This window comes from Cyprinus carpio, chromosome A19, assembly GCF_018340385.1.
Source record: "Cyprinus carpio isolate SPL01 chromosome A19, ASM1834038v1, whole genome shotgun sequence".
NCBI classification, from domain to species: Eukaryota; Metazoa; Chordata; class Actinopteri; order Cypriniformes; family Cyprinidae; genus Cyprinus; species Cyprinus carpio.
Genome location: NC_056590.1, coordinates 9421615 through 9448284, shown reverse-complemented (window position 1 = coordinate 9448284; position 26670 = coordinate 9421615). Strand labels below are relative to the sequence as shown.

General features: G+C 34.2%; 1 protein-coding gene across 5 annotated transcripts in view; it reads left to right on the top strand.

Annotated features, from left to right (window-relative positions):
* LOC109085850 (trafficking protein particle complex subunit 9-like) overlaps positions 1 to 26670 on the top strand; it is a 201821-nt gene that overhangs the window by 57666 nt on the left and 117485 nt on the right. For all 5 annotated transcript variants that reach the window (XR_006162617.1, XM_042776264.1, XM_042776263.1 and 2 more), the window contains 3 exons: positions 2929 to 3055; positions 3464 to 3596; positions 8632 to 8783. Coding sequence is in view for 4 of the 5 variants with exons in the window: in XM_042776264.1 (XP_042632198.1) it covers positions 2929 to 3055; positions 3464 to 3596; positions 8632 to 8783 (412 nt within the window). In the remaining variant the exon portion in view is untranslated. The remainder of the gene's footprint in view (positions 1 to 2928; positions 3056 to 3463; positions 3597 to 8631; positions 8784 to 26670) is intronic.

The following is a 26670-nucleotide window of genomic DNA, read 5'->3' as shown; positions in this document are numbered from 1 at the left end:
GCTGTCTAGCTAATTAACCTTTTCAAGAAGGAAATGCAAATGAGTTATTTCAAAAATACGGCTTATACAATACTGAAACCCTTACAACTAGCCTTCAGAGCTGAACATGTCATTGTAGCCAATGGCTAATTAAGCTTTGAATACATAAAATAATACATCCTGAATTGCTTTACTATGTGTCTTTATTACAAAGCTGCTCAACTCTTCAGGGTTTGAATGAGAAAGATCTTTGAGGTTATGTTTCTACTTTCTCTCTCGACAGTGGAGTTGATAAAAACTGCTGTAAGTGATTTCAGATGTTTTACTAACTTCAGTCAGACTTGATTATTGACAGGCACTGGATTAGAGGGCCGTTATATCTTCAGCCACACACCATCTCTGCAAAACATCCCCATCCAAAAACATGTCAGCAAAGCCAAGTACTACTTTTTTTCATTTATTTTGTATTTTTATTTTTTTATCATTATTATTATTATTATTTTATATTTAGCAACTTAAATGATTTCTCAGAACATTCAATATTTCAGTCATATCTGTCAAGTAGTAGAACATAAAGAGCTTTTTAAAATACTGTTTTGTGTTGATCAATTCACTAATTGATTCGTTTGTTTCATCAATGTAATATATATTATATATAATTTTATTCAACATTTGTTTTATTTCTTGTATTTTAGTAGATATGTAGAAATGAAAAACATATAAATTATACAGTTTTAAAATACTAATTACTGTATGAATTTAATGTATTATTCATTCTGTTCTTATTCAAAAAAAAACAGCTTGAGCTACTGAATGTATAAATGTTTTGTTGATATTTCACTACATTGTGCATTTTTTTTTATTTAAGTTACACTTGAGTCTTGATGTTTTAGAAAAAAATAAAAAAAAACCAAAAAAAACAAATCAAATCAAAACCAAAAAAAAAAATAAATCATGGTTCATTGAATCATTTAGTAAAGAATATTGAGCGTAATTGTAAACCACCTTCCTTATAACATCCACTTTACAGAAACCTTAATATATTTGAGATATTTAATAATATTGAAATATTATGTAAATATTATGCATTTTTTAAATTAGTTTATAAATTATAATTTTGCCATTTTTATTTTTGATTTACATGGACAATTTTTTGTATTTACTATTATTTTACTATATATAGAAGATTACTTAGAAATCTATATTTGTGTATGTAAATGTTTAATTGTAAATTCATGTATTTTTATTTTATTACACACACGCACACACACAACACACACACACACACACACACACACACACACACACACACACATATATATATATATATATATAAATATAAATATATAAATATATATACTTTTTTTTACTCCTAAATATGTTACATGTGAAATGGAATTCCAATTGCTTGACTTTAAAGCCCTATGTTATGTTCTCTTTGAATAGATATAAGTTTCATGTCACAGAGACATTGGACATTGAGCAGATCGAATATCAGGAGAAATGGAAATTCTCTATTCTTTCCTGTTGAGTTCAGAGTTTAATGGTTTCATTCAGGCTAATATGATAAAAATCCCATAAAGCACGTTTGTTGGAGTCTGAATGATGTCTCGAGTATGAATAGAAAGCGGGAAAACTCTCCGTGGAGAGCAGCTCGACTTCTCATGGCATGGTAATAATCGGCCCTCACCTCCACAACGAAGGTGTAAGCATGTCTTTTTCAATCTGTCCATGTCTCTCGCTCTCATCTGCCGCTGCGATTCTGCTAACACTGTTTCCTTTCCCAGTAGTGCTGTGAACAAGAGCAGTTTTCTCCATGGGTAATGGGGAGAGCATGCTGGGAGTGATTTTATCTCCTCCATATCAGATGGATTTTTGGATGATTGATTATGTGATGTTTGTTATAAAAAAAAAAAAAGAAGAAGAGAAAGAAAGCCCAAAAATCTCAAACCATTGGTCCGTCACCAATTGTTTTTTTATTGGTCTATTCCTGTCTTTTTATTCTGCTTTGTTTCGGCATCTCTTTATTCTCTTCTTGTTATTGTTGACACACACTAAGACAAAATCTAGCATAAAAGACCATACATTTATATAACAGTTTATGCCTGAAAAAAGCCTGAATTGGGAAGCTGAAATTGGAAAACTAAAATAAAAAACAAAATATTTGCTACTAGGTTTTTATTATTATTGTATTTTACTTTTGCTATTTTGCCGTATCTGGTAAATATATGCTTTTTTATGCATTAACTGAAGTGCTGGCTTGTAAAAAAGTCACATGCCGTTTATGTTAATCACCACCTTTTTGCTTGGAGGACATTGAATAATTTGTTTTGAGCACGTGTGTTTTATCTTTTAATAACATTCATGTGCACATGTCAATGTTATCCTGTCCTTAAAAAAAAGCTGTCAGTGGCTGCATATGTTTTACATTTAATCTATTTTTAATTGCATTTTTTCTCCATTGGTGAGAAAACACCTTAAATCAACAGAAATTTTTTTTTTTTTTTTATTTACTTTACATTTTGTTTATTTTTAATTAATTTATTTAAATGTGTTTATTTTTAAATGTATTTATTTATTGGTACATTTTTTAATCCTTATTCATTTTTATGAATTAGTTAACTTTTAATTTTATTTTTTATTTTTTAAACAATTTTTAAAATTGTCCATTTATTTATTTACTTTATATCTGTTTATTTAATTTATTTTTATATTTATGTATTTTATTTATTTTAAAAGTATATTTATTATCATCATCATTATTGTTTATGAAATTGTTTTATTTATTGGTATTGAACTGAAAATAATAAACTCATCCTTACGTCCTTTCTTACATGGAACTCAAAAGCAGAGCATTCACCCTGGCCTTATATATGAAACAAATGATTATATACTGAGCACTATGTATTGACCACTGTACTGTATATTCTGTGTTATTGTGTTCATCAGGGCCTGTTGACATCAGGTGTAGATTTTGAGTCTCTTCCTGCCGCCCTGTCTTTGCCAGCGGAGTCTGGTCTCTATCCGGTTACTCTGGTTGGAGTTCCTCGCACCGCAGGCAACATCACAATCAACGGTGAGCTGTACAACACCTTAAACGCCACATGAACATGCTTACATGCTCTATAATTTTTTCTAGTGTTTTAAAACCGATGGACCATTGAATATTCTCTTATAAAATGAGAAATGAGTTTGTACTGAACATTTATTCTGCAACATAATGCTACAATAATGCAGAAATCAAGTCTGCTTCAAACTGAAAAAACAAGTTCAGTGTTTCACTGCTTGAATAAACCAGCTAAATATCTTATTAAAATAGGATAAACTCGTTGATCCCTGCTTTATGGCTGTTCCAACAGTTCTTAACGTTTACAAATCATACACGTGTTTCAAAGGACTTTAATGAGCTTTAATTGCCTTCAGATCATTAGCTCAGTCTGCTATTATGGAACATTTTTAAATATGATTTTTGCTAATGTTGCAGGGTATCACACGTCGGTGTTTGGGGTGAGCAGTGACTGTCTTCTGGAGGGTCTGGTGGGGGTGAAGAGCAGCGGCTGTATGGTGGAGGTGGTGCCATCACTCCCACGACTGCAGCTCTGCACATCCTTACCAAGGTTTGCACGCTTTTCTTCTGTATAATATGATATAAAAATCAATAATAAGGTGATTTAATTAGATCACATTCTCTTAGGATGTTTCAGTTGCTGTAGCGTGGTTGCAAAACAGTTTTATGGAGATGTGACTTTGCTCAGTGCTGTCACAAATCAGAGGAAGCGTTCAGGTGGTTATTCTCAGCCTCAGACAGCATGCCCGATTGCTCATGGAAAGTCCACGGACCGCCTGATGCATATTGCACACAAAAATAAAGTGCTGGCAGAGAATCTGTTGTGATTGGCTGGCTGCTGTTGGCAGCTTTTGGGAGTCAGGATTGCAGAGGTTTTATCAGCCTACCAGGTAGCAAAGTTTTTGCAGCAAAATTCATGCCTTTGATTCTTAGAAACATATAAAAGATTATTAAGGTAATTGTTTGAATTAGCTACCAGAGTGTTTTAAGTCATGTGACAACCGTATTCATACTAAAAAATAAATAAACGTGTGGTTATTAAAATAAAAAAATATAAAAAAATGAATATTAATTAATCTAATAAAATAATAATAATTGTTAATTATAATAATTAGAATTAATTGCTGAAAACTAAAATTATAAAAACAATGTGCTTTAATGTGTGTGTATAATTTGCTTATTTATTATTTATATATTAAGCAAATGATTTTGATTTCATCAACATTCCATGTGTTTCAATGTTTAGAAGTCATGTGAAATATTCTGAGATTACACACATATGTATATATAAATTAAAAAATAAATAAATATATGTGTATACATATACTCACCTAAAGGATTATTAGGAACACCATACTAATACTGTGTTTGACCCCCTTTCGCCTTCAGAACTGCCTTAATTCTACGTGGCATTTATTCAACAAGGTGCTGAAAGCATTCTTTAGAAATGTTGGCCCATATTGATAGGATAGCATCTTGCATTTGATGGAGATTTGTGGGATGCACATCCAGGGCACGAAGCTCCCGTTCCACCACATCTCAAAGCTGCTCTATTGGGTTGAGATCTGGTGACTGTGGGGGCCATTTGAGTACATTGAACTCATTGTCATGTTCAAGAAACCAATTTGAAATGATTCGAGCTTTGTGACATGGTGCATTATCCTGCTGGGAAGTAGCCATCAGATGATGGGTACATGGTGGTCATAAAGGGATGGACATGGTCAGAAACAATCCTCAGGTAGGCTGTGGCATTTAAACGATGCCCAGTTGGCACTAAGGTGCCTAAAGTGTGCCAAGAAAACATCCCCCACACCATTAAACCACCACCAGCACAGTGGTAACAAGGCATGATGGATCCATGTTCTCATTCTGTTTACGCCAAATTCTGACTCTACCATCTGAATTTCTCAACAGAAATCGAGACTCTTCAGACCAGGCAACATTTTCTAGTCTTCAACTGTCCAATTTTGGTGAGCTCGTGCAAATTTTAGCCTCTTTTTCCTATTTGTTGTGGAGATGAGTGGTACCCGGTGGGGTCTTCTGCTGTTGTAGCCCATCCGCATCAAGGTTGTGCGTGTTGTGGCTTCACAAATGCTTTGCTGCATACCTCGGTTGTAACGAGTGGTTATTTCAGTCAAAGTTGCTCTTCTATCAGCTTGAATCAGTCGGCCCATTCTCCTCTGACCTTTTAGCATCAACAAGGCATTTTTGCCCACAGGACTGCCGCATACTGGATGTTTTTCCCTTTTCACGCCATTCTTTGTAAACCCTAGAAATGGTTGTGCGTGAAAATCCCAGTAACTGAGCAGATTGTGAAATACTCAGACCGGCCCGTCTGTCACCAACAACCATTCCACGCTCAAAATTGCTTAAATCACCTTTCTTTCCCATTCTGACATTCAGTTTGGAGTTCAGGAGATTGTCTTGACCAGGACCACACCCCTAAATGCATTGAAGCAACTGCCATGTGATTGGTTGATTAGATAATTGCATTAATGAGAAATTGAACAGGTGTTCCCAATAATCCTTTAGGTGAGTGTATATAAATATTTGATGTATAAATATATCATTTTTCTTAAATATATACATGTGTGTGTTTATTTATATATACATAGTAAATATACACAGTACACACACACACACACACATATATTATGTAAACACAAACTTGCGATGCGATTTATTTCGATTAATTGTTTGACAGCACTAATAATTAAAAAAAATAAAATAAATAAATAAATATATATTTATATATATATATTTGTGTGTATATAAAAATATATATATATATATATATATATATATATATATATATATATATATATAGTATTAAAAATTTTATTAAATAAAAATAAATAAATCAGCTGGCACCAAAAAAAAAAAAAAGCATTGACATAGCAGTACTGTACTCGTCAACATCAGGCAGCTGTGGTGAGAGGGAGGAAATGCAGTAAAGAGAGTAAAGATGATGAAGTGGCTGCAGTGTGATGGTATCTAGGGACTGAACACTCTGTGTATGTGTGTTTGAAGTGAATTCCTACCTACTGTTCCCACTGCTGTCATATTGTGCTGTCATAACCTCCCTGACTCTAAAAACCTGCAGGGAAGGTTTTTTCTTTTCTTGATCAACTGGTGTTTTGGGCATTCTTAGTGAATATATATATATATATATATATATATATATATATATATGTATATATATATATATATATATATATATATATATATATATATATATATATATATATATATATATGCTCCGGGTGTGTTTCACGGTGTGTGTGTACACTTTGGATGGGATAAATGCAGAGCACTAATTCCGAGTATGGGTCACCATACTTGGCCACATGTCATGTCACTTTCACTTTTTTTTTTCTTTTCACTTTCATATTGTCAATTTGCCACAGGTTTACATAGTTGTTTACATCTTTCATGTTGGTCTAGCTAATGTGCATGCGTGTTATAGCATAAATCAACAAATTATCAAAAGACAATTGGCTGCAGCTGCCATATTGAGTTACTTTTTCTCCCATTCATCTGTATACATATTTTCCCTTCACAAAACTAGTTTATCTTTTGTAAATTCATACGGGTTTAGCATGAGATCCATTTTTGCACACTTTTATGCAATTATTACTGCAAAAGACCCCCACCCCCACTTCTTCTTTAATATGGTTTATTTGAGAAGAGTTTGGCAGGCAGGACGATCCCAAAGCACCCAGAGCTAACAGTAATTCCTTATGGGCCTACACACACACACACACACACACACACACATACATCCACGGCATTATATTCCATTTGACAGGATTGTCAGTCATTTTCATCATATTTAGCTCTACAGAGGCAGCTGTAAACATATTCAATCTCAAGTACATTAATAATATTATTCTTCAACTTGAGTGTGTCAGCCTGAAATGACATTCAGAATGAAATGAAATGAAATTGGTTTGTTTAGTGTGGCTCTGCTGGAATAAAGGTTTGGTCAGAGACATTATAAGGAGGAGAAGACAAACCACTCATATAAAAATGAATAGGAGAATCTGTAACTGTAGAAATGTAAGTTGTCAGTTGCCTTTTTCGTAGTTTATTTACTGCGGAATGTACACATGCATTGCGTTTATCCTCCTGAAAACTACAGTTTTTAAGATCAAATTCATGATATCAGTGCTACAGTACAATGTTTTTGAAACAGTTTTGACAAACTGTTTGGTATTTTTGTTGTTCAGTTTTTCCTTAAAGGAACTTTTAGTCTTTTTTTATGTCAGGAAAATGAGTGAATTTATGCAAATGTTGTGCTGTGAATTGATATTTCAGACTCCTTTCGGCTTGACTGTCCACACTTATTTTTTATTCTTTCACTTTCTTCTGAGCTTCTTGAAGAGGATTTTAGAACCAAACATCAGTCTAAATGCTCTTTGCACAGCATGAAGACATGAAAAATGGATTAAAACTAAAACATAGCTATTGAGGGGGAATTTATGGAACAGAACATTGGCAGCACACCTTTTTTAATGGACTGTTTATTTTAAGGGTTTTTATCAAGCCTCAGGGTGTCACCTAATTTTGAAGACTTTTTTAATGATAAATCTGAATTTTGCAGTGTTTTTGCACATCTCCTTGTGCTTGATGCCTTTGCTAAACTAGAGGGGATTTAAGGAGACACGCCACAAGAGAAATCACTCATGCGAAGCCCTAATAAGGTGATTGACTCTTTTAATTGAAAAGCTGCTGTAGAAAAGAAGGTCCCACCTTTCAATTAAAAGAGCTATTGACCTTATTGACATGACCATCGGCTGGTCTTTACAATAATCCTCTAGAGCATGCATTAACCAAACCAACAAATACGTTTAGCATGATTTTGAGTTAAAGGTGCAAACTTATTATTATTATTTAAGATTTTATTGGTGATTGACATGTTATTGAGAAGCAAGCTTGGTAAGTTTTTATACTTTCACAATACTTCTTTGACTACAAAGTAACTGCCCCAGTCATTTATTTATTTACTTTAATTAAAAAAAAATGTAATAAGTATTTTGCATATTTGCTTATTTATTTATTAACTTCTATTTTTCATTATTTATTTATTTACTTGTTTATTTTAAATTTAGGACATGAGGGATGTAAAGGCTTCAATCTGAGAATGCTATTTCAATATAATGAATATGCAAATTAGTAATTGATTATAATTACTGTAATAATACCCTGTGTTTTACAATTATTTATTTAGCAGACACTTTTCTCCACAGGTACACTCTGAAATTATTGCAAAGCAATCAAAAGTACTTGTCCTTAATAACATTTTGAGCTTTTTAAAGTGAAACTTAAATTTTTTCCCACTATGTTTTAAATTGTCCCTGCATTTACTCTACGTTTGTCTCCTGAGTGTGTCTTTGAAAGTTTTTAAGTTTATGCATTTAGAATCCTGACAAAATATAAAAAAATCCTATCTAACTGTGACAAAATGTCATGCTACATCCCATAACTCAATAAAGATTCACAGCTGAATTGTTGTCAAAGCAATTATTTACACCCCTAATGAACATTTCAAGATTTTATGCTTTGTATTTTTTGTTTTGGTCCAGGTCGGCTCATCTGTCCAGTGAAGACCTGTCCACCAGCGTGTCCCTGCAGCTGTTTAATGGAGAGACACAGCAGCTCACCATCACCCTGGAGAATATCGGCACAGAGATGCTGAACACACTGGAGCTGACGTCTAAAACCCTCAGCACTAAAGGTACACGCAGCACACTTTATCGAGCGGTAAATGCCGATGTGTTCTTGATATGATGCACGTCCTGTAATGGGACAGAGGTTCAAAGGCTGCACTGATTGCTGTGAGTTCGTAATAGAGTCTGTGCATTAGTCTGATCTGAGAGCCCATCTGAGATTTCCCCGTGACTCCACTGTTTTGATGTGCTCTCTTTTTGAATAAAGACGTCTGCTTTTACGCACCTCTGGCTCTGCGTCTTTGAGGATGGAAAAATAAGACAGAGCAGTGCTCTTAGTGGTATTCCACACACGTGAACATGAAAAGCGTTGTCTTTGGTCTGTGTGTGTGTCTCCTCTAATCCCAGACTGCTTTCAGCATCGGTGACTGAGCAGGTGGCCTCTACAGGCACGGACACACACGCACACACACACTGTCTTTGCTTTGAAGTTGTTGTGGAGGTGTCCTTTGACTGAGCCGTGTGTGTGGATTTACTTAGCTGTACTTTAGTGAGGGATTTGTCCCCAGAAAGAGCAAAAATCTCACTATAGGGACATTTGTAAATGTCCTTAGTTGGAAAAACACCAATTGGATCATGGGGAGAATAATTAAATAGTCGTTCAACAATCATCTAGTCCAGTGGTTTTCAACCTGTGGGTCGCGATGGTATTGCAGGTGGGCCGCCAATTACTATTAAAATAAATAATAATATTGTTAATATATGTAAAATGTCTAAGTCATAACATAATAACATAATTTCATATATATAATTAAATAAGCCCGAGTTATTTTCTGTTCATTGCCAGTTCATTCTAGGGCTGTGCGATAGAAATTGTCATAAAATCATGATTTGAGCATGCGCGATTTCTAAATCGCTTTATAGCACGATTTTCCGCGGCCCTGACCTCCCGCAGTATGCCATCCGATCTAATCAGAATGCAACGCTCCTAGCGCGAGAACAGAACAGACTGGACATATGTCTACGTAACTCCAGGTTCACACACTCTGTCTGTGATGCGCCTTTTTTCCGAGCCCATGTTAACGGATCAGAGCGTTCACACTGCACGCGGTAAAAGGCTAGAAATAAAAACGTGCGAAAATAATTAATATCTAGCACAAGAGCATAGAGAGTTGTGAGTGCACAGGACGCAGTTTGAGCGAGAGAAGACACCTTTTAAGTGCGCGCACTTTCTCTGGGCGAGAGCAGCGTGTATCTGAGCAAGCGCGTCTGGTTTTGAGACAGAGCAAAAGAAATCTGCATGTGTGCGGACAGATTCGCGCTCGCGCATTAATTTAATGTGCTTTCGCGTTACATTAATGCGCTCTCACTGCTGCTTCTGCACCGCATACACATACTGTATACGCACTGCAAACGGAGTACGTGTGAACCTGTATAATGTATAACAAATCTATTTCAACACCTGAGGCACCGCTACAATTAATGAGCTCTATGAACAATGTATGGCAAAAAAGAAAAAAAAAGTCCCTGGACACAGGATTTATTTATTTAGCCTATATTTTTTGCCATAAGTCTAGAAATTTTGTTACACCTTTACTATATTAATTATTTTGACTTATGTCTGTTCTAGAGACGTTACAACTTTTTGATAAAGCTCTAATTGGTTTTCTTTTGGAAATATGTTTCAAATTCACTCTGAATGCATTTATGACTGTAAAGCATATCTGTGTGTGTCAAAATTATGATTAAAATCGAAATCGCAAAATTGATCAAAGAAATCGCGATAGTTTTTTTTTTTTTTTTTTTGTCCATATCAGCCATAGTTCATTCAATAAATACAGTTAACAATCTAGCTTCTGAGTACTAAGTTATTAACCCAACAATAGCGGGGTCAGTTATTTTTTTTGCAGTGGGCCGCGCAAACATATGTGTTTGGTTGTGTGGGCCGCGAGTTGAAAAAGGTTGGGAACCACTGATCTAGTCGATTAGTGAGGTTTATTTTATATATATATATATATATATATATATATATATATATGTGTTGTGTAATCAGGTTACTTTTTTCAAATAACTAGTAAAGTAACACATTACTTTTAAAAGTAACTTTCCCCAACACCGTATGTATCTTGTATGCTTATTTATATTTGTTGATAGTGTGTATAGTGTGTTTGTATAGGAATCACAGGGATTAATCACAGGAATTACATTTATATTTTAAATTGTAAAACTCGTTCACAATATTACAGTGTTTTTACTGTAGTTTTGATCATATTAATGCAGCTTTGAGCATAATTGACTTCGTTTCAAAAAATTTCCTTTCAAATACAATCTTACCAACACCAAACGTTTGATCTATCTATCTATCTATCTATCTATCTATCTATCTATCTATCTATCTATCTATCTATCTATCTATCTGTCATTCTATCTGTCGTTCTATCTATCTATCTATCTATCTATCTATCTATCTATCTATCTATCTATCTATCTGTCTATCTATCTATCTGTCGTTCTATCTCTCTATCTCTCTATCTGTCTATCTATCTATCTATCTATCTGTCTGTCTATCTGTCGATCTATCTGTCTGTCTGTCTGTCTGTCTATGTTTGTAAACTAATTAGTTGTAAAATTAAGTGAACAGAGGACCAAGTTTTTACTTAAAGTTTGCAGAATGAGTTACACTCGAATAGTTGAAGTTTGAGGCTTGTTCAGTTCACTGACCTAAAGTATGAGCAATAGTAATACTGATGCTTGACTTAGTGAAGGACACTTATACATAAATAAAAAACACTCAAATTTATTGCAAAGCAAACAAAATACATCTGAGGGAAAATGCTGTAAAACGTGTTATTTATGAGAGGAATGATTTTGTATTTTGCTGTTATGTTTTATGTAAGAAGGCTTGTTAAGCGTGAGCGATTCTGTCTGATTGGACATGATTCTGAAATAAGAAAATAACCATGTCTCTTTAGAGACCCACATTTTTGGGTTTCTCTACTGTACATTCAGGAAAAGAAAACAAAACATCAGTTTACTGTTGAAACTCACACAGAACTACTTTCCAAATGTAGTAAATGGTTGCATTGTCATGTTCCGGTTAGTCTCACAGAACTCATCTTTTGACCATTGTCAGGTCTAGTCCACTTTGAGTTGTTTTTAATTACTTAAATCAAACGTATTTGTTCATACCTGGCAAAACACCAGCAAAAACACCAGTGTGGTTTGCAATGAGTAAAGAAAATGTAATTGAACTGCATTTTGTTGGTTATTAATGCTGAAAGATATGGATTAGATGCATCCCTATAGAGGTTTACTCACTCTGTTGAGTATTTCATGGCATGATTTTTCAAAATATCCTTAGGGTGAGTTCACACACAAACACACATTTGTTTGTATATCGTCTCTCTCTTTTGAGAGTTGAAATGCCCAATAGTAGAGCAGGTGAGTGAGAGAGAGAGACAGTGAGATGATCTTCTGAAGGCTGCAGTATAACTATAAATATCATGTCTAGTTTCCTGCTAACTGTTGACATGGCCAAAGGAAAAGAAACCAGGAGAGAGAAAGAATATCCATGAATCGTGTCCCATTTGGCTCTGGAAATGTCATAGCGCTTGCTGTCTCTGCTGTGCATAAACCAGGGTCTCCAGACACTAACTAGCTCACCTGTCTGTTTTACATCTTAAACATAAAAAATAAAAAAAATAAAACCTTAGTCTCTAAAGATCCAGGAACTGGTTGTTATTATTATTATTATTGGGGGTCAAGTACTGAAGATTTTTCTGGGCACAGTCACCATGATTAAATTCTCATAAGGTCACTTCAGCCCTACACGTACTTACAGTAGTCTTTGTTTCTTTCTGTTCTCGCTCTCTCTTTTCCTCTCATATTGCCGGAGCAAATTGCCCCTGTGGCAAATGACCCTCATGTGGAAATCAAAGTGATTTTTTTTATTACGGCATGAAGCTAATGATGTTTTCTTCCTTGATGAGCCTACAGGGCTGGACCTGTGGGCTCATCAACAGCCACCAAACACAAGTCTCAAACATCCACAATTATAATGTCCTGTCTGCTTTTCGGACTCATTACAAAACAATGCTCTGAAAACCTCTCCAGTGGGCATTGCATGAAGCCTATTAGGGTTTTTTTAGCATGCATGGTATGATTAATGTGTTTTTGGTCAGAAGTTGTTTGGTCAGAGTCATTCACATGCAGGTGCTGAACTTGCTGCAGTTTGTGAATAAAATGTCCAAATGACTCAGATTAAAAGATGAACTGATTTAGACTGAACAACCGCTATAAGTTCAGACTGAACCATGAACTAATTCTGACTAGATATCACACACCGATTCAGACTGGATCACAGTCTGATTCAGTCTGAATCACACACTGATTTAGGCTAAATTGCAAACCGATTCAGACTGAATCACAAAATGATTAAATGAATCAACATCAAATTAATTCACAAACGGATTCAGACCTTTTTGGTTACACGTTTAAATAATTTATTAAAAGAACAGTTTCAAAAGAATTGTTCTTTTACAAATCAGTAGTTTTGATTCTTAATAGCAGTTTTACAGAGGGAGTCAGTGCATGGGTGAACTGTCCAAATGATTCAGATTCGGCCATGACCTGATTTAAACTGCAGTTCACAAACTGATTTAGTCTGAATCGTGATCTGATTCAGAATCTTGAACTGATTTGGGCTGAACGACAAAGCGATTCAGGCCCAATCATGAACCGATTAGGTCATGACTAAATCATAAAGCGAATAGGGCTCAACCACAAATTAATTCATAATGATTTGGTCTATGTCCTGAACAGATTCAAATTGAATCACAGACTGATTCAGACCTATTTGCTTACTTGTCTGACAAATTCATTGAAAAGAACCGACTTCACGACACATAAGAAATCAGACCTCTCTAGTTCAGTTTCTAAACTGCTGACAGAAAATACCTCACACCAGATCTGGTTTCTGAAGTACTTCCAGGAAAAATGTGATGTGAAAATGCACTTAGAGTATGTCTTTCACCAGACACATTTAATGAGAGGATCTGTCCATGTTCTTGCTGTTTAAGAGAGAGCCACTGTGACAGAAACCGTCAGACTCGGCAGCTTCTGGACTTGTCTTAACCGCGGTTCTTTCTCTTTCACCTTCTCTCTTGTTTCTCCATCCTCTAGTGAGTCTCTACAGGTACTTGAGCGCTCAACAGCAACCCAAACTTGTTTCCCAGGCAGCTTGAAGGCAAAGGAACACACACACATTCGCTTTCTTCCATCAGAGGTAGAGCCAGAAACGGGCGTTGTATTTGACATTGAATATGACTGAACAGAAAGCTGAGGAATGAGATATGGGGATGGACCGCATCCTGTGCCACCCACTGCAGTCTTCATTTATGTCACCTGATACAGAAACCTCCATACCTGTACCCATATGCAGCGCCGCCGCTATATTTCACCCCTGACAGCATGTTCCAAATGAAAAATGATATTTCTCAGGTCTTTGCAGTGTTGGAAGAAAACATTTTCCCCATCTTTGTGAAGATTGCACCAGCATTTTCTTTTGTTAGTTAACTTCAGTAATTACTTTACTTGGAGTTTTCCTGTTTCCTGAGTCCTGGCCTCAAAACTCATAACCTGATTTAGCTTTCTACATTGTCCTGTCTTCCTACGCGTATCAAAACAGCAGCGTGAGACACAATCATAAATCCCTAACTCTATCTTCCATAAGCTCAGCATGCAGTCGGTCTCTCTGGGACGGGAGTATCTGCAATGTGATGTGATGCAGCTTGACTGAAGTTCATTCCACTGCGGTGCAGACCTAAGGGACGTGCACTTCGTCATACACGTTATGATTGGCGTGCGATTCATGACCTGCTGTGTGTGGTCGAGACCTGGCTTCAGTGAGTTTTGTCTCTTTCCATCTCGATGATGTTCAAACACACCACTGCTCTGTGGTAGTTCCCTGTGTTCTTGCTTCCTGTAGATTTCATTTTCAGTTGTCTTCTGCTCTCTTTTATTGAGCATGCTCAAGTATTTGTGTAACGTCATCTTAACCTCTGCTTTATTTTTAGATTGGAAACTTTTATTTTCAAGCCGAGGAAAAAAGAATATTCACGGTAACGATTTACAAGTTTCAGTCGGTTAACATTTATCGGTTAATTTATCGGTTTTATCGGTTCACATTTGTTTGTTTAGTTATGCATTTACACATATATTTGTTGATGTATTGATGCATGTATTCATGCAATTTGTTTATGTATTTATTAATATGGGTTAATGTTATTTCATAAATATTGTACTGTTCATTAACTAACAGTAAATTGTTTAGTTAGTCATTTAGTTATGCATTTATTTATACATTTACACATTGATTTTATGCAATTACCTATGTTTGTTGATTTATTGGTGCATGTATTTATTGATGCATTTACACGTGCATGAACTTGTTAATCAATTGAAATTTGAAATGTTCAAATATATGTAGAAATTAATATTTACCAACATTAATAAATACTATAAACGTATTTTTCATTTAAATTTTTTTTAGCTATACATACTAAAGTATGTACTAAGTTATATTCTTGATCTTGAATGAAAGTGTGAACTAGTGCACCATATTGTCCTCTTAAGTATGTACTCGATTATAACATCACTATAACATCCACTTAGATTAGTATCAATTGTAGTATCTCACTGAGTATGCACTAAAATAAGAATAGGATCACTATAGTGTCCCCTGAAATATACTAGTATTTTAATTTTAACGTTTAGTATGCTATTGAATACGCCCTAGAATACTTGTTAAATTTTCCTTTTAAGTATACACTAAAATGAATTATAGGACACACTGGAGTTACAGCTTTCAGGCTTAAAGTATTCACTGGAGTCCCTTAAGTATGATAAAGAGTACAGCATATACTACATTGTTGCCTAAATTATGTATTAGGGTCTACACTATAATTCCCTTTTAAGTAGGAAAATACTAGTGTATACTCTTGTGCGTAGTTAGGGAATAACATAGCATGCAGTGCCCTCAAAAGGATGGAAGCGCAAAGTGGAGTTTTGATCATTTTGTGATAAGGGACAGCACAAACTATCAAGACATTTAATAATAAAAATGATTTGAGAAAACACTGCAGCTGTTTCTTAAGCATTTTGATTCTGATTGGTTGTTTATTAACTTTATCTGGCACTCAGTTAGTAAAGCTATAAATATGTGCTGATCCAATAATCTTCAAAAACAAATCCTTGGTCACACTTTAATCAAGTAATCAGGCATCACAGTCTGACTGTGATGTGTATAGATTAACATATTTATGTAATCTTTATGTAATTAAAATCATTATTAATGCTCGGTGTTATTGCTAGTTACTTTAATGCATTTACGCCAGGGTTTTTGCTGATATTGTCCAAAACCCCACATTGCCTAGGGCATTGACAAACTTTTAGAGGGCACTGTATACTTTCAGTGCATAAAGTGAGCCAGGTTAGTGCCATCAGCATTCAGCCAAAGTTTTATTTTATACACTTAGAAACTTAGCAAGTTAACTATATATCTGCAAGCAGAGTTGTAGAAAAAAAAGTGTGTAGAATAACAATTATTGGTCATTTTAAAGACTATTTAACAGATATACAGTACACTACCATTCAGAAGTTTGGAGTCAGAAAAAACTAACTCTGATTGGTTGCTTTAAATGTCATTTTGATGGTCTCTAGCAGTCTAAGTGTGTTTTGGACCCTCGTCTGGACCACCTTAAATACTCCAGACATGACCTGGCTTGTACTTTCACTTCTGCACTGCATTCAGCTCCCCAGTGAAATGCTGGGTCATGATGGAGGCAGTAAATCAGGTGGCAGCTCTCTGTACGCTTTGAGCGCTGCATGCCCCTCTAGCTCCTGCCAGCACTCTTTAATTAAAACAGATTGCTAGACGCTTCAGTTAGCTTAAACACTACTACACTTCTACTCTACTACTCCCTGCAGCATCAGGATGCTGACTAATGTTTTAGGGATTTGTGAAGTTCTTACATTGAAGAGGAATTCTGGGGTCTTTGAATATTACCGTTCAAAAGTTTGGAATAATTTAAGTTTGTAAAAATGTTTTTGAAACTCTTACATTCATTAAGCCTGCATTTATTTAATCAAAAATTCAGTGAAAAACCTAATGTTGTGAAATATTGTTACAATCTTATATTACTGTTTTCAATTTGATTATATTTAAAATGTAATTTATTCCTTTGATGCAAAGATGAATTTCTGCATCAACACTCCAGTCTTCAGTCTCACATGATCCTTCAGAAATCATTCTAATATGCTACTTTGCTGCTCAATTATTAATAATATTTTTTATTATTAATTTTGGTTACAGTTTTTGCTGATTAATATTTTTGTGAAAACCATTATACATTTCTTTCAGGATTAATAAATAGAATAACAACATTTATTTGAAATAGAAATCATTAGAATTATTATAAATGTTTTTACTGTCACTTTTGATAAATTGTGCATCCTTGCTGAATCAGAATATTTTATATATATATATATATTTTTTTTTTAATGTTATTCCAAACTTTTAAATAGTAGTTTATCACAATTTCCACAAATATATTAAGCAGCACAACTGCTTTCAACATCGATAATCATAAGAAATGTTTCTTGAGCAGCAAATCAGTATATTAGAATGATTTTTGAAGGATCATGTGACACTGAAGACTGGAGTAATGATGCTGTCTTTACAGCAATTTTAAAATTGCATTTTAAAATATATTAAAATAGAAGACCGTTATTTTAAATTGTTTTTTTACTGTATTTTTAGCAAATAAATTAAACCTTGGTAAGCGTATAAGGCTTTGAACATTTAAAAAATCTTAGTTATTTTGATTGTGCATATTATCACATAATCGTGACTTTCACATAACCTAGGGTTAAATGTATTTCTCAAACACGCAAATAGCACATTGCCTTTCAGTTACCAGCTTTGATACTATTCAAGAATGAAAATGTTGTAATTTAGGCTGCATTTACATACAATTTATTGTTCCCCTGTGTCTCATTGCTAATTGCAATATGGCAAGTTTCAATAAGTGCGTGCATGAATGAGAGTTTTCATTGTTGGCTAAACTAATCCTTTAACCGCTACACCACCCCACAGTGCACTACAGAAATGGTACGAAGCTCCATAAAGGCTTTAGAAGATGCTGGAGTGTTTCAGAAAGGATTCCAGAGGAGCCTGGGGAGCTTTTCTGTGCACTCTCCATCCATGTGCATACACAGATTTTCTTGTAATGAATCTTCTGTGCGATGCACGCGCTGCCTTCAGGGGCACAACCAACATGTAGCAGTGGATGGTCCAATTAGGGCCTCTAATTACCCAGCAGTACTGTAACACATGGGAACAGAGCCACTGTTAGCATAAAAAGCTCTCGCTGTTCTTATTGTTATTGAGGTCTAAGTGCTTTCAAAATCCTAGCCGAATGGACAGAAGCCATTAGAGTAACGATTATCGTCAGAATATCACTACTGGTTCATATTCATCTGTGTTTTCTGAGGATAAAATGGCTTTTATCATCAAGATGTGGAGTCTTTGCTAACTGAGTGTGTAACAAATATTTGGTGTTTTTCAAGCTTGTTCGGGGTATTCTGAAGCAGAGATGTCCATGTTTTAAATGCCACCCCTGATATTTTTTAGTCTTTTGCTTCTAGACCAAAAAAACGTGTTAAACAGAACTTATATTTCTTAGTTTTATTATGATGTCATTGTGTCTGATAGCTTGATCTAGCTCTAACTTTTTTGTTGAGACTATAAAATGGAGAAAATTTTATTTTATTTTAATTATTTATTATTTATATTTATTTTTTATTCTATTTTTTATTTTTTTTATTTTATATAATCATTTTTATTTTAAAATTTTGTTTTTGTTTTAACTTTTTATTTATTATTATATTTGTATTTTAGGGTATTTTTTTATTTTAAATTTAATTTAATTTTAAATTTGTCATTGTGTCTGATAGCTTGAACTTTTTTGTTGAGACAATAAAATGGAGAAAATGTTATTTTATTTTTAACACTAAATTTCTCTGAACTTTTGAAAACATTTCCTCTGTGGCAGTCCAAGAATGAAATATCAGTTATAATGTGAAATGTGAATCCTCTTCATTCTAAAGTTAAAAGCTTCATGTCTTTGGAAGCAAAAAACTATCATACTCAACCTTTTTTTTTTTTTGTTTTTTTTTCAAAGAAGATGCCAAGTACTATTCGCAAAGTCCAAAATTCCCAGGAGAACTTAAAGTCACTGGGAGATTTCCAAACATGCCGTGAAGATCTAGAATATTTGTACAAGGCTTTTGGAATTCTTGGAAGCTTCTGTTGGTGTCCAGAGATGTGTGAGAGGTTCTGGATGGAGAGGATTTGGATTTCTGATGTTTGTGGGTGGTTTTGGATAAAGGCCAGTGACGGATGTAGAAAGAGCAGATGGCAGCATGTCTTAACTAAAGGATGGAGGCCCACAAAGAGCAGCCAAGGTCACCATGAACTCCGAATCACACACAGAGAATGAGCCGTTGGGTTTAGATTGGTGGGTGTTGGCTGCAGCACCTTTGAAGCACTCTCTCTCTCTCTCTCACTCACACACACACACACACACACACACATCACACACACACACACACACACACACACACACACACACACATCGGTTGTTTTGGCTTGTCTGCAGTATGGTCTCCTGTAGCTTGCACAAGCAAACAATGAATAAAATATGAGCAGAGAGAGCTCTGATGAGACATCTGTGTACAAACACACGCACGCTACAGTTTCTCCCTCAGCCCACAGAGGGCAGAGATAGCAGTGGGCAAATTGTGCATCCTTAACCTAGTGAAAAATAAATATACTAACATTTATTTGAAATACATTTATTTCATGCCAAGTATGCTACAAATACATTTACATATTTATGTACTTAATAAAAATACCCTGCGATTGTACTTTTAGTATACTAAACTGGTATACTTAATACTGCTAAATTGCAACAACTAATGTTGTGCTTAATGCACTTTAATTGTTTGGAAGTGGTGTTGAAGACTATACAGTATATACTTAGTATATTAGAGATATACTTAAGTATATACTGAAGTATATTTAATTGTGCTAAAGTGGAACTGTTGCAAGTATACTTTAGGTAAACTTTAAATATCTTGCATTTAAAGACTGATATTATTTAAGGATCATACTATCCTTATTAATAGTGACATTAAAACACATTTTAGGCATAATATTAAGAAATGTGCATTGTGCACAAGTAGTACTCCACATAAAGTTTAATTATAATTTTTCTCTCAAAAGTCTCAAGTGATATGTCAGTAAAGTTAATAGATTTGAACTATACTTAGTATGAGATAAATGCATTTTAAATATATTACTTTTTTACTAGGGTAAACCCAGTTATGCTTCCTTATTAAAAACATTGGTTGTTAAACTCATTATTTGCATGCTTATACCTTGCACTAGAAATACGTGCTTTGCTATTAATGGAAAAAGTTCATACTTTTGACCATGTACAGTATTAGGAAATCCATGCTCTTGAAAATAGTTTTTTTCCTCTCTATATTTTAGATTCAGAAATCTGAAAACTGTTGCAGAATCTTTGACCTCATACTGCTTTAAACCGATTTTTTGCAATTATAATGTAACACAGCGAAGTAGAAACAAACTGAACTTCATACTGCAAAAGGTGTTTTTTTTAAAGTAGAGAAGTAAAATTGAAGACAGAGCTTGAGAGTTTAAAAACAAAATGTAAAGTCTAACATCTATCTATCTGTCTATCTATCTATCTATCTATCTGTCTGTCTATCTATCTATCTATCTATCTATCTATCTATCTATCTATCAATACATCTATCTATCTATATCTATCTATCTATCTATATCTATCTATCTATCTGTCTATCTGTCTGTCTGTCTGTCTGTCTGTCTGTCTGTCTGTCTGTCTGTCTTTTGGAGCTCAGTGTCTACAAAACTTTCCATTGATCTATCTGAGATACTTAAAAATATGATAGATAGATAGATAGATAGATAGATAGATGCATAGATAAGATAATGGATACTGTAGAAATACCTGATTCTGTCCCTGTTTATGTTCCTTTGTGACTAATTTTTCTATCTCTGTCTGATCTGTACACACCACACAATTTATCACTCAACATATGGAAGTGCACATTTTTGACATCTCTCTCTCTCTCTCTCTCTGCAGCTATCAGTCTTTCTACCCATCTTTCTCTCTGGCTCCAGATGGTATTCAGTGTTGACCTGGCTGTCTTTTTTCAATATATAGATGTATAATTTATGACCTTGGTAGTCGCAGTCTGTTTGGATGTTAGATTCCATCAGCTGTCAGACAATTTTGATGTTAGCGATGATGCTTTCCCTTTGACGATGACATTTGCCGTGTATGACATATGGTGCAATATTAGGCAATGAAACTGTTATAACTAACAAAAGGCCATTTGAACAAACCCCTCACCTCAAGTATCAATACATTCTCATTAGACCTCAGATTTTCATCTGGTAGAAAAATACAGACTACTGTAAATTGGAAGAGTGGCTTCATCATAAGAAAAAAAATTACCACCAACAACAACACATCAACCACCATGAACAACACAACAACAACTTACAACAACCAACAACAACTCAAAAAAAACGTAGAAATTCCCCCTGGAATCCATCTATAGCATTATTGTGTTGTGTTGTTGACTTTTGCACAGGCAAACCACCATTCACATTTACTTAAAGATATGGAATTGTAGTTAAATATGTATGAGCTTTGTATGTGATTCTGAATGATATTGAGGAGTGCATTGGATGCGTGAAACTGTGTCCAGCTCTTCGTGAGAATCATGGCTGAAGCAGTGACCCTTCAATGTCTAAACAGTCAGATGCACGTTTAGCTCAGGGCTTCGGATTTGTCTGCTGTGTGTATGCGCTTTGCTTTTCATGTCTTTTTTGTTTTTGTATACCAGAGAGGTTTTCTTTCCAGTGCAATGGGGAGTGTTTGAATGAGTGACGCTGCGCTGCTTTCACTTGCACACACAGCATGACTCTGGATTTGCCTTTTTGAAGGAAATGGCAGCGCTTGCAAAGCAGCAAAACAAATAAAAAAAAAATATATATTGTTGACGTTTTAATTATCATTATTTAAAAAAAAAAACAGACATTGGATGTTGTGGGCTTAGACCTTGAATAGTGCCATCCTTCGATGAAATATTGAAATATTATATATTTAAAACATTTTTTGAAGAATTTCTAGAACTAAAACATCATTGTTGTTGTTTTTTATTTTTTATTTTATTTTTTATTTCTCAAAATGACTACAACTTAAGTGATTTATTTTATTTTATTTGATTTGACAGATAGTAGATGTGGGCTTAGACATTTATGCGTGTAGTGCCATCCAGAAATACTGAAGTACGACATATTTTCAATATTTTCTGAAATGTTACATATGCAAGACATATATTTGTACAACTTATATAAAATATTTAAATATTTATTTTTAAATGTTTAAACATTGTTTGAATTAAAACATCATAATAATTCATTTTATATTATTTTTATGTAATTAATTTATTATTTTATTTTATTAATTTTTTTTTTAATTTTCTTTAAACTAAATGTATTCATTATTTTTAAATTTAAAAATTATTTAAATATTTCTACAAATCAAAGATTGTGCTTATGTATTACCTCAAGAATTTTGTCCATTTATACTTTCTATCGTCCAGTTTGCACTGTATACTGTATGTCATGATATACAGTACAGTACTGTATACTGTATACACTGTATACTGTATGTCATGACCTAAAATGAAAATAATAATAAAAAAAAATTTAAAAAGGAAAAATATTCACTAGTTTGCAAGGTTGTCATACTAAAATAGATTTTCAGGTGCTGCAAATGTCTATGCTTTGTGTCTTTAACTTTGCCAACAAATTTCTTAAGGACATCTGTAGATTGTGTTTTTTTTTTTTTTTTTTTTTTTAAGAGTGATGTCTTTAAAATATTCATTACTGCATCTTGATGACCCAAGGTCAGTACAGTTCCTTCTGAATTGTATATATATATATTTTTTGCAGAATTTTATTAGAATTTAAATGGGTTAGGATTTTATGAACTTATGAGCAAAATAAATAATGTGATTTTAAATTACCAGGCATGGAAAGTATAAATATTAACTCAATATAAATATCAACTCAACGACAAACACCATCAATGCAGTCCAATTGGAGATTTTCACAGTTTAAGATTACATTTATTATGAAGTTCATACAATACATTGCACACCAAAGGCTGAAATGATCACACAAAGTTTGAATGGAGTCTGTGGAAGTGGTTTGGGCTGAATTAATTTCAGAAGCGTTTGGAGAGGAAGATGAATGAGAAGTGGAGAAATTAGAATCCAGTGCAGGAGCGGTAGAGTCATTCTCATGCTGGAAGTGTAAGCCAGATAAAGGCAGTGTATCAGAGAGAGGACGGTGTTGCAGTGATAATGTGTTATTCGTTTTCTTCATGCTGATGGAGGATTATTATCATCCTCCGTGTGTCTCTCACACACTCTCCTGCTCTTTTCATGGTGTGGTTTGAATTTGCTTCCCCCTGTAGTGAGAAGTGATCTGAGAGCACTATTATTAAAGTTTTACCTTAGTCTGACAGTGAGGAAACATTTTAATAATTTGTGAAATAGTGCTCAGTGTTGTTGGTTTATCTGTCCCTCCTGTGTCTATGTTTCAGTCCAGAACTTTAATTTAAAAAAAAATGTAATTTAAATTATTTTATAATAATTTAAAGCCCCTCAGTATCTTCAGATTCATATGGCTGTAGATCTATATTTAGCTCTTATTAGATCATTTTAATAAGCATAACACTGTATTTGTGTGTCATACTAATATAAAACTGTCAGTCTGTCAATCTCCCTCTATATAAACATTCTATCTATCATTCTATTGTTCTTTCTCTAACATTCTTTCTGTCATTTCTGTTATTGTGTCTGTTGTTCTTTCTGTCATTATATCTCTTTTACTTATTCTTTGTCATTCTGCATATCTCATGATCTATCAGTCTTTCTCTGGTTCCAACATTCTGTTGTTCTTTCTATAAAACACTTCATCGTTCTAACATTCTATAACTTGTTCTAACGTTCTATTTATTGTTCTTTCTTTCTGTCATTCTAATGTTTTATTATTCTCTTGTTCATTCTATCATTCTGTCATTCTCTTGTCTCACTATTATTATTTGGTTGGAACATTTCATCATTCTTTCTATATATTTTTCTGTCTAATGTCATCTTTTTATTGTTCTTCCTCATTATAGCATGCTCTCTATCATTTCTGTCTTATGTTCTATCATTCTTTCTCTGCTTTAAACATTGCATTGTCCTTTTTATATATCATTCTTCTTTTGTTCTATCATTCTATCATCTCTCATTCTAACATTCTGTCCATCATTCCTTCTATCTATCATTCTAATCTTCTCTTGTTCATTCTGTCACTCATTTTCTCTAAATATATTGCTGTTTTTTTTTTTTGGCTAATTCTATTTTGTATATTTTATCCTTTCTATCATTCTATCTAATGTTCTGTTATTCATTCTTTCATTGGTACTAACATTTCATCATTCTTTCTATATACCTTTTATCTAATGTTATATCATTCTCTATTGTTCTTTCTCTGGTTCTAACATTCTGTCTATTGCTCTTTCTTTCTAGCATTCTGTCTTAATGCTCAATCGTTCTTTCTATCATTCTTTAGATCTTATGTTCTTTAGTTCATGCTCTGGTTTTAAAATTCTATTGTTCTTTGTATTGTTCTAACATTCCAGCATTCTCTCGATCAGTTTCTTTCTTTTTCTACTGTTCTGTTTTATTCCATCTGCATGAAGGAATAAAGAAAGAATTTTATTTGTTTAGTCATCTTTCTATCAGTCTGCTCATGTGTCAATCTCCCTATCCATTTATCTACTGTATCTTCCTATGTATTTCTGTCTATCTGTGCATCTATCAATCTATCTGTCTGTCTGTCTATCCAGCTGTTCTTTCTTTTTATCTAATAGCAAAAACAGCCATTTAATTGTAAAGGTCAGAAAGAGAGTGGGAAATTGTCATGAAAAACTAAATGTGCATTTAAAATGTTTTTATGGCACCTATGCATGTTGAATCAACACAAAGTAATTTCAATGACTTACTTTCAATTAAACAAAGTTTTCAGTTGTTTTAGTACAGAAGCCAGAAATTTCTGTCGTTTGTCACCTCTGTTTAACACATGAGACAGCAGAAGTCGCTGCCATCGGCAACTCTGTGTCTCCTAGCAACGGAGTTTCAAGCCCGGCCGCACCGTGGTGAATTATGGTCACTGCTCAGCTGTTTATAAAGCCGTCTCACCCGTCTACACACTGTTTTTAGCATTCACCCGCACAGGATTATGAATTATTGAATATTTGAGTCCCCAACAAATTAGTGTGGAGAGCTTGAGCTGTGGGCCTCCCTCCTTTTCTTCCTCTCCTCAGCTTTTCATTTTGCGCTTGATGGCATTTGACTGTTATTTTGAATAATCTAATTGTACACAGTGGCTATTTTCAGACTGTAGTGTATATGAAAATTAGTTTCACATAGCCAGGCTTTTATATTGAAAGTCTCAACTTTTGAATATCTTTCAAATATTCAGTGTCTTGGACACACTCATCTTGGCAGCTTGGGGACACAAAGCAAGCGTGACTGTTTTTTCTGTTTGGTGACTCAGAAATTGGGAGATAAACATAAAAAAGGTTGAAATAGATTCCCGTATATCATGTAAAGCTTGCCAATATGAGATTGTGATTTTGGAAAGCTTCATTATTATGCGCAATATGCTTCAGATGATCCATGAACAGTCTGTCAACATGCCACCTGAAACCAAGACTGTATGAAATCAATGTTTATATGCTAATATGTTTGGGACATTAAAATTAAATCTAGATTAAATCACTAGAAAAAAATAATCCATGCTCTATTTTTGTGTTCTTAACTTAGTTCCATGGGTTCTGTAGCCTCATTAGCCGCATGCTAATTGTAAATGTTGCCATTTGCAGAGACTTCAGATATTAAATTGATGGTTTGAGATCCCCAGGCTCCAAAAAAAACCCCAGATTGTAGCGTTGGCAGGCGTGCGCGTTCGGGATGGATGTAGTCTGCTGTCCTGATCCATTCAGGACTGCTGCCAGGAAGGAGCCCTCCAGGATGATGGCTCACAGGCCCGGGAGCGTGTTGTTGTGGAACAGGGTTTAACATCTGTCTGGGTTGTTTATTTCCATCCGTGTGGTTCAGAAGAGAGGATCACGACTCTCGAGAGACAGCTGGAATAGATAAGCTCTGGGGAAGAGCAGACACTGAGAATTAAAATGCTAAAACAGCAACGTGGGTTTAGTCTAGTTTAATATTCGTTTGTCAGTGTAACCGTAATTAGAGGAAAAGTTCTGAAATGTAGATGGATGTTGGATTTATCTAAAATCTTATTCTCTATACACTACTGGTCAAGTTTGGGGTCTGTAACATTTTATAGTATTTTTTAAAAGAAAACTTTTATGCTGCTCACCAAGGCTGCATTTGTTTGATCAGAAATACAATAAATACAGTAATGTGAAATATTATTACAATTCAAAATGACTGTTTTCTATTTGAATATATTTTTAAATGTCATTTATTCCTGTGACGCGAAGCTGAAATTTCAGCATCATTACTCCAGTCTTCAGTGTCACATGATCCTTCACAAATCATTCTAATATGCTGATTTGCTGCTCAAGAAACATTTCTTATTATTATCAACGTTGAAAACAGTTTGTGCTGCTTTACAGTATATTTCCAGAAATATATTTTGCATATGCATATTTTTGTGGAAACTGTGATACAATTTTTAATCGGGATTCT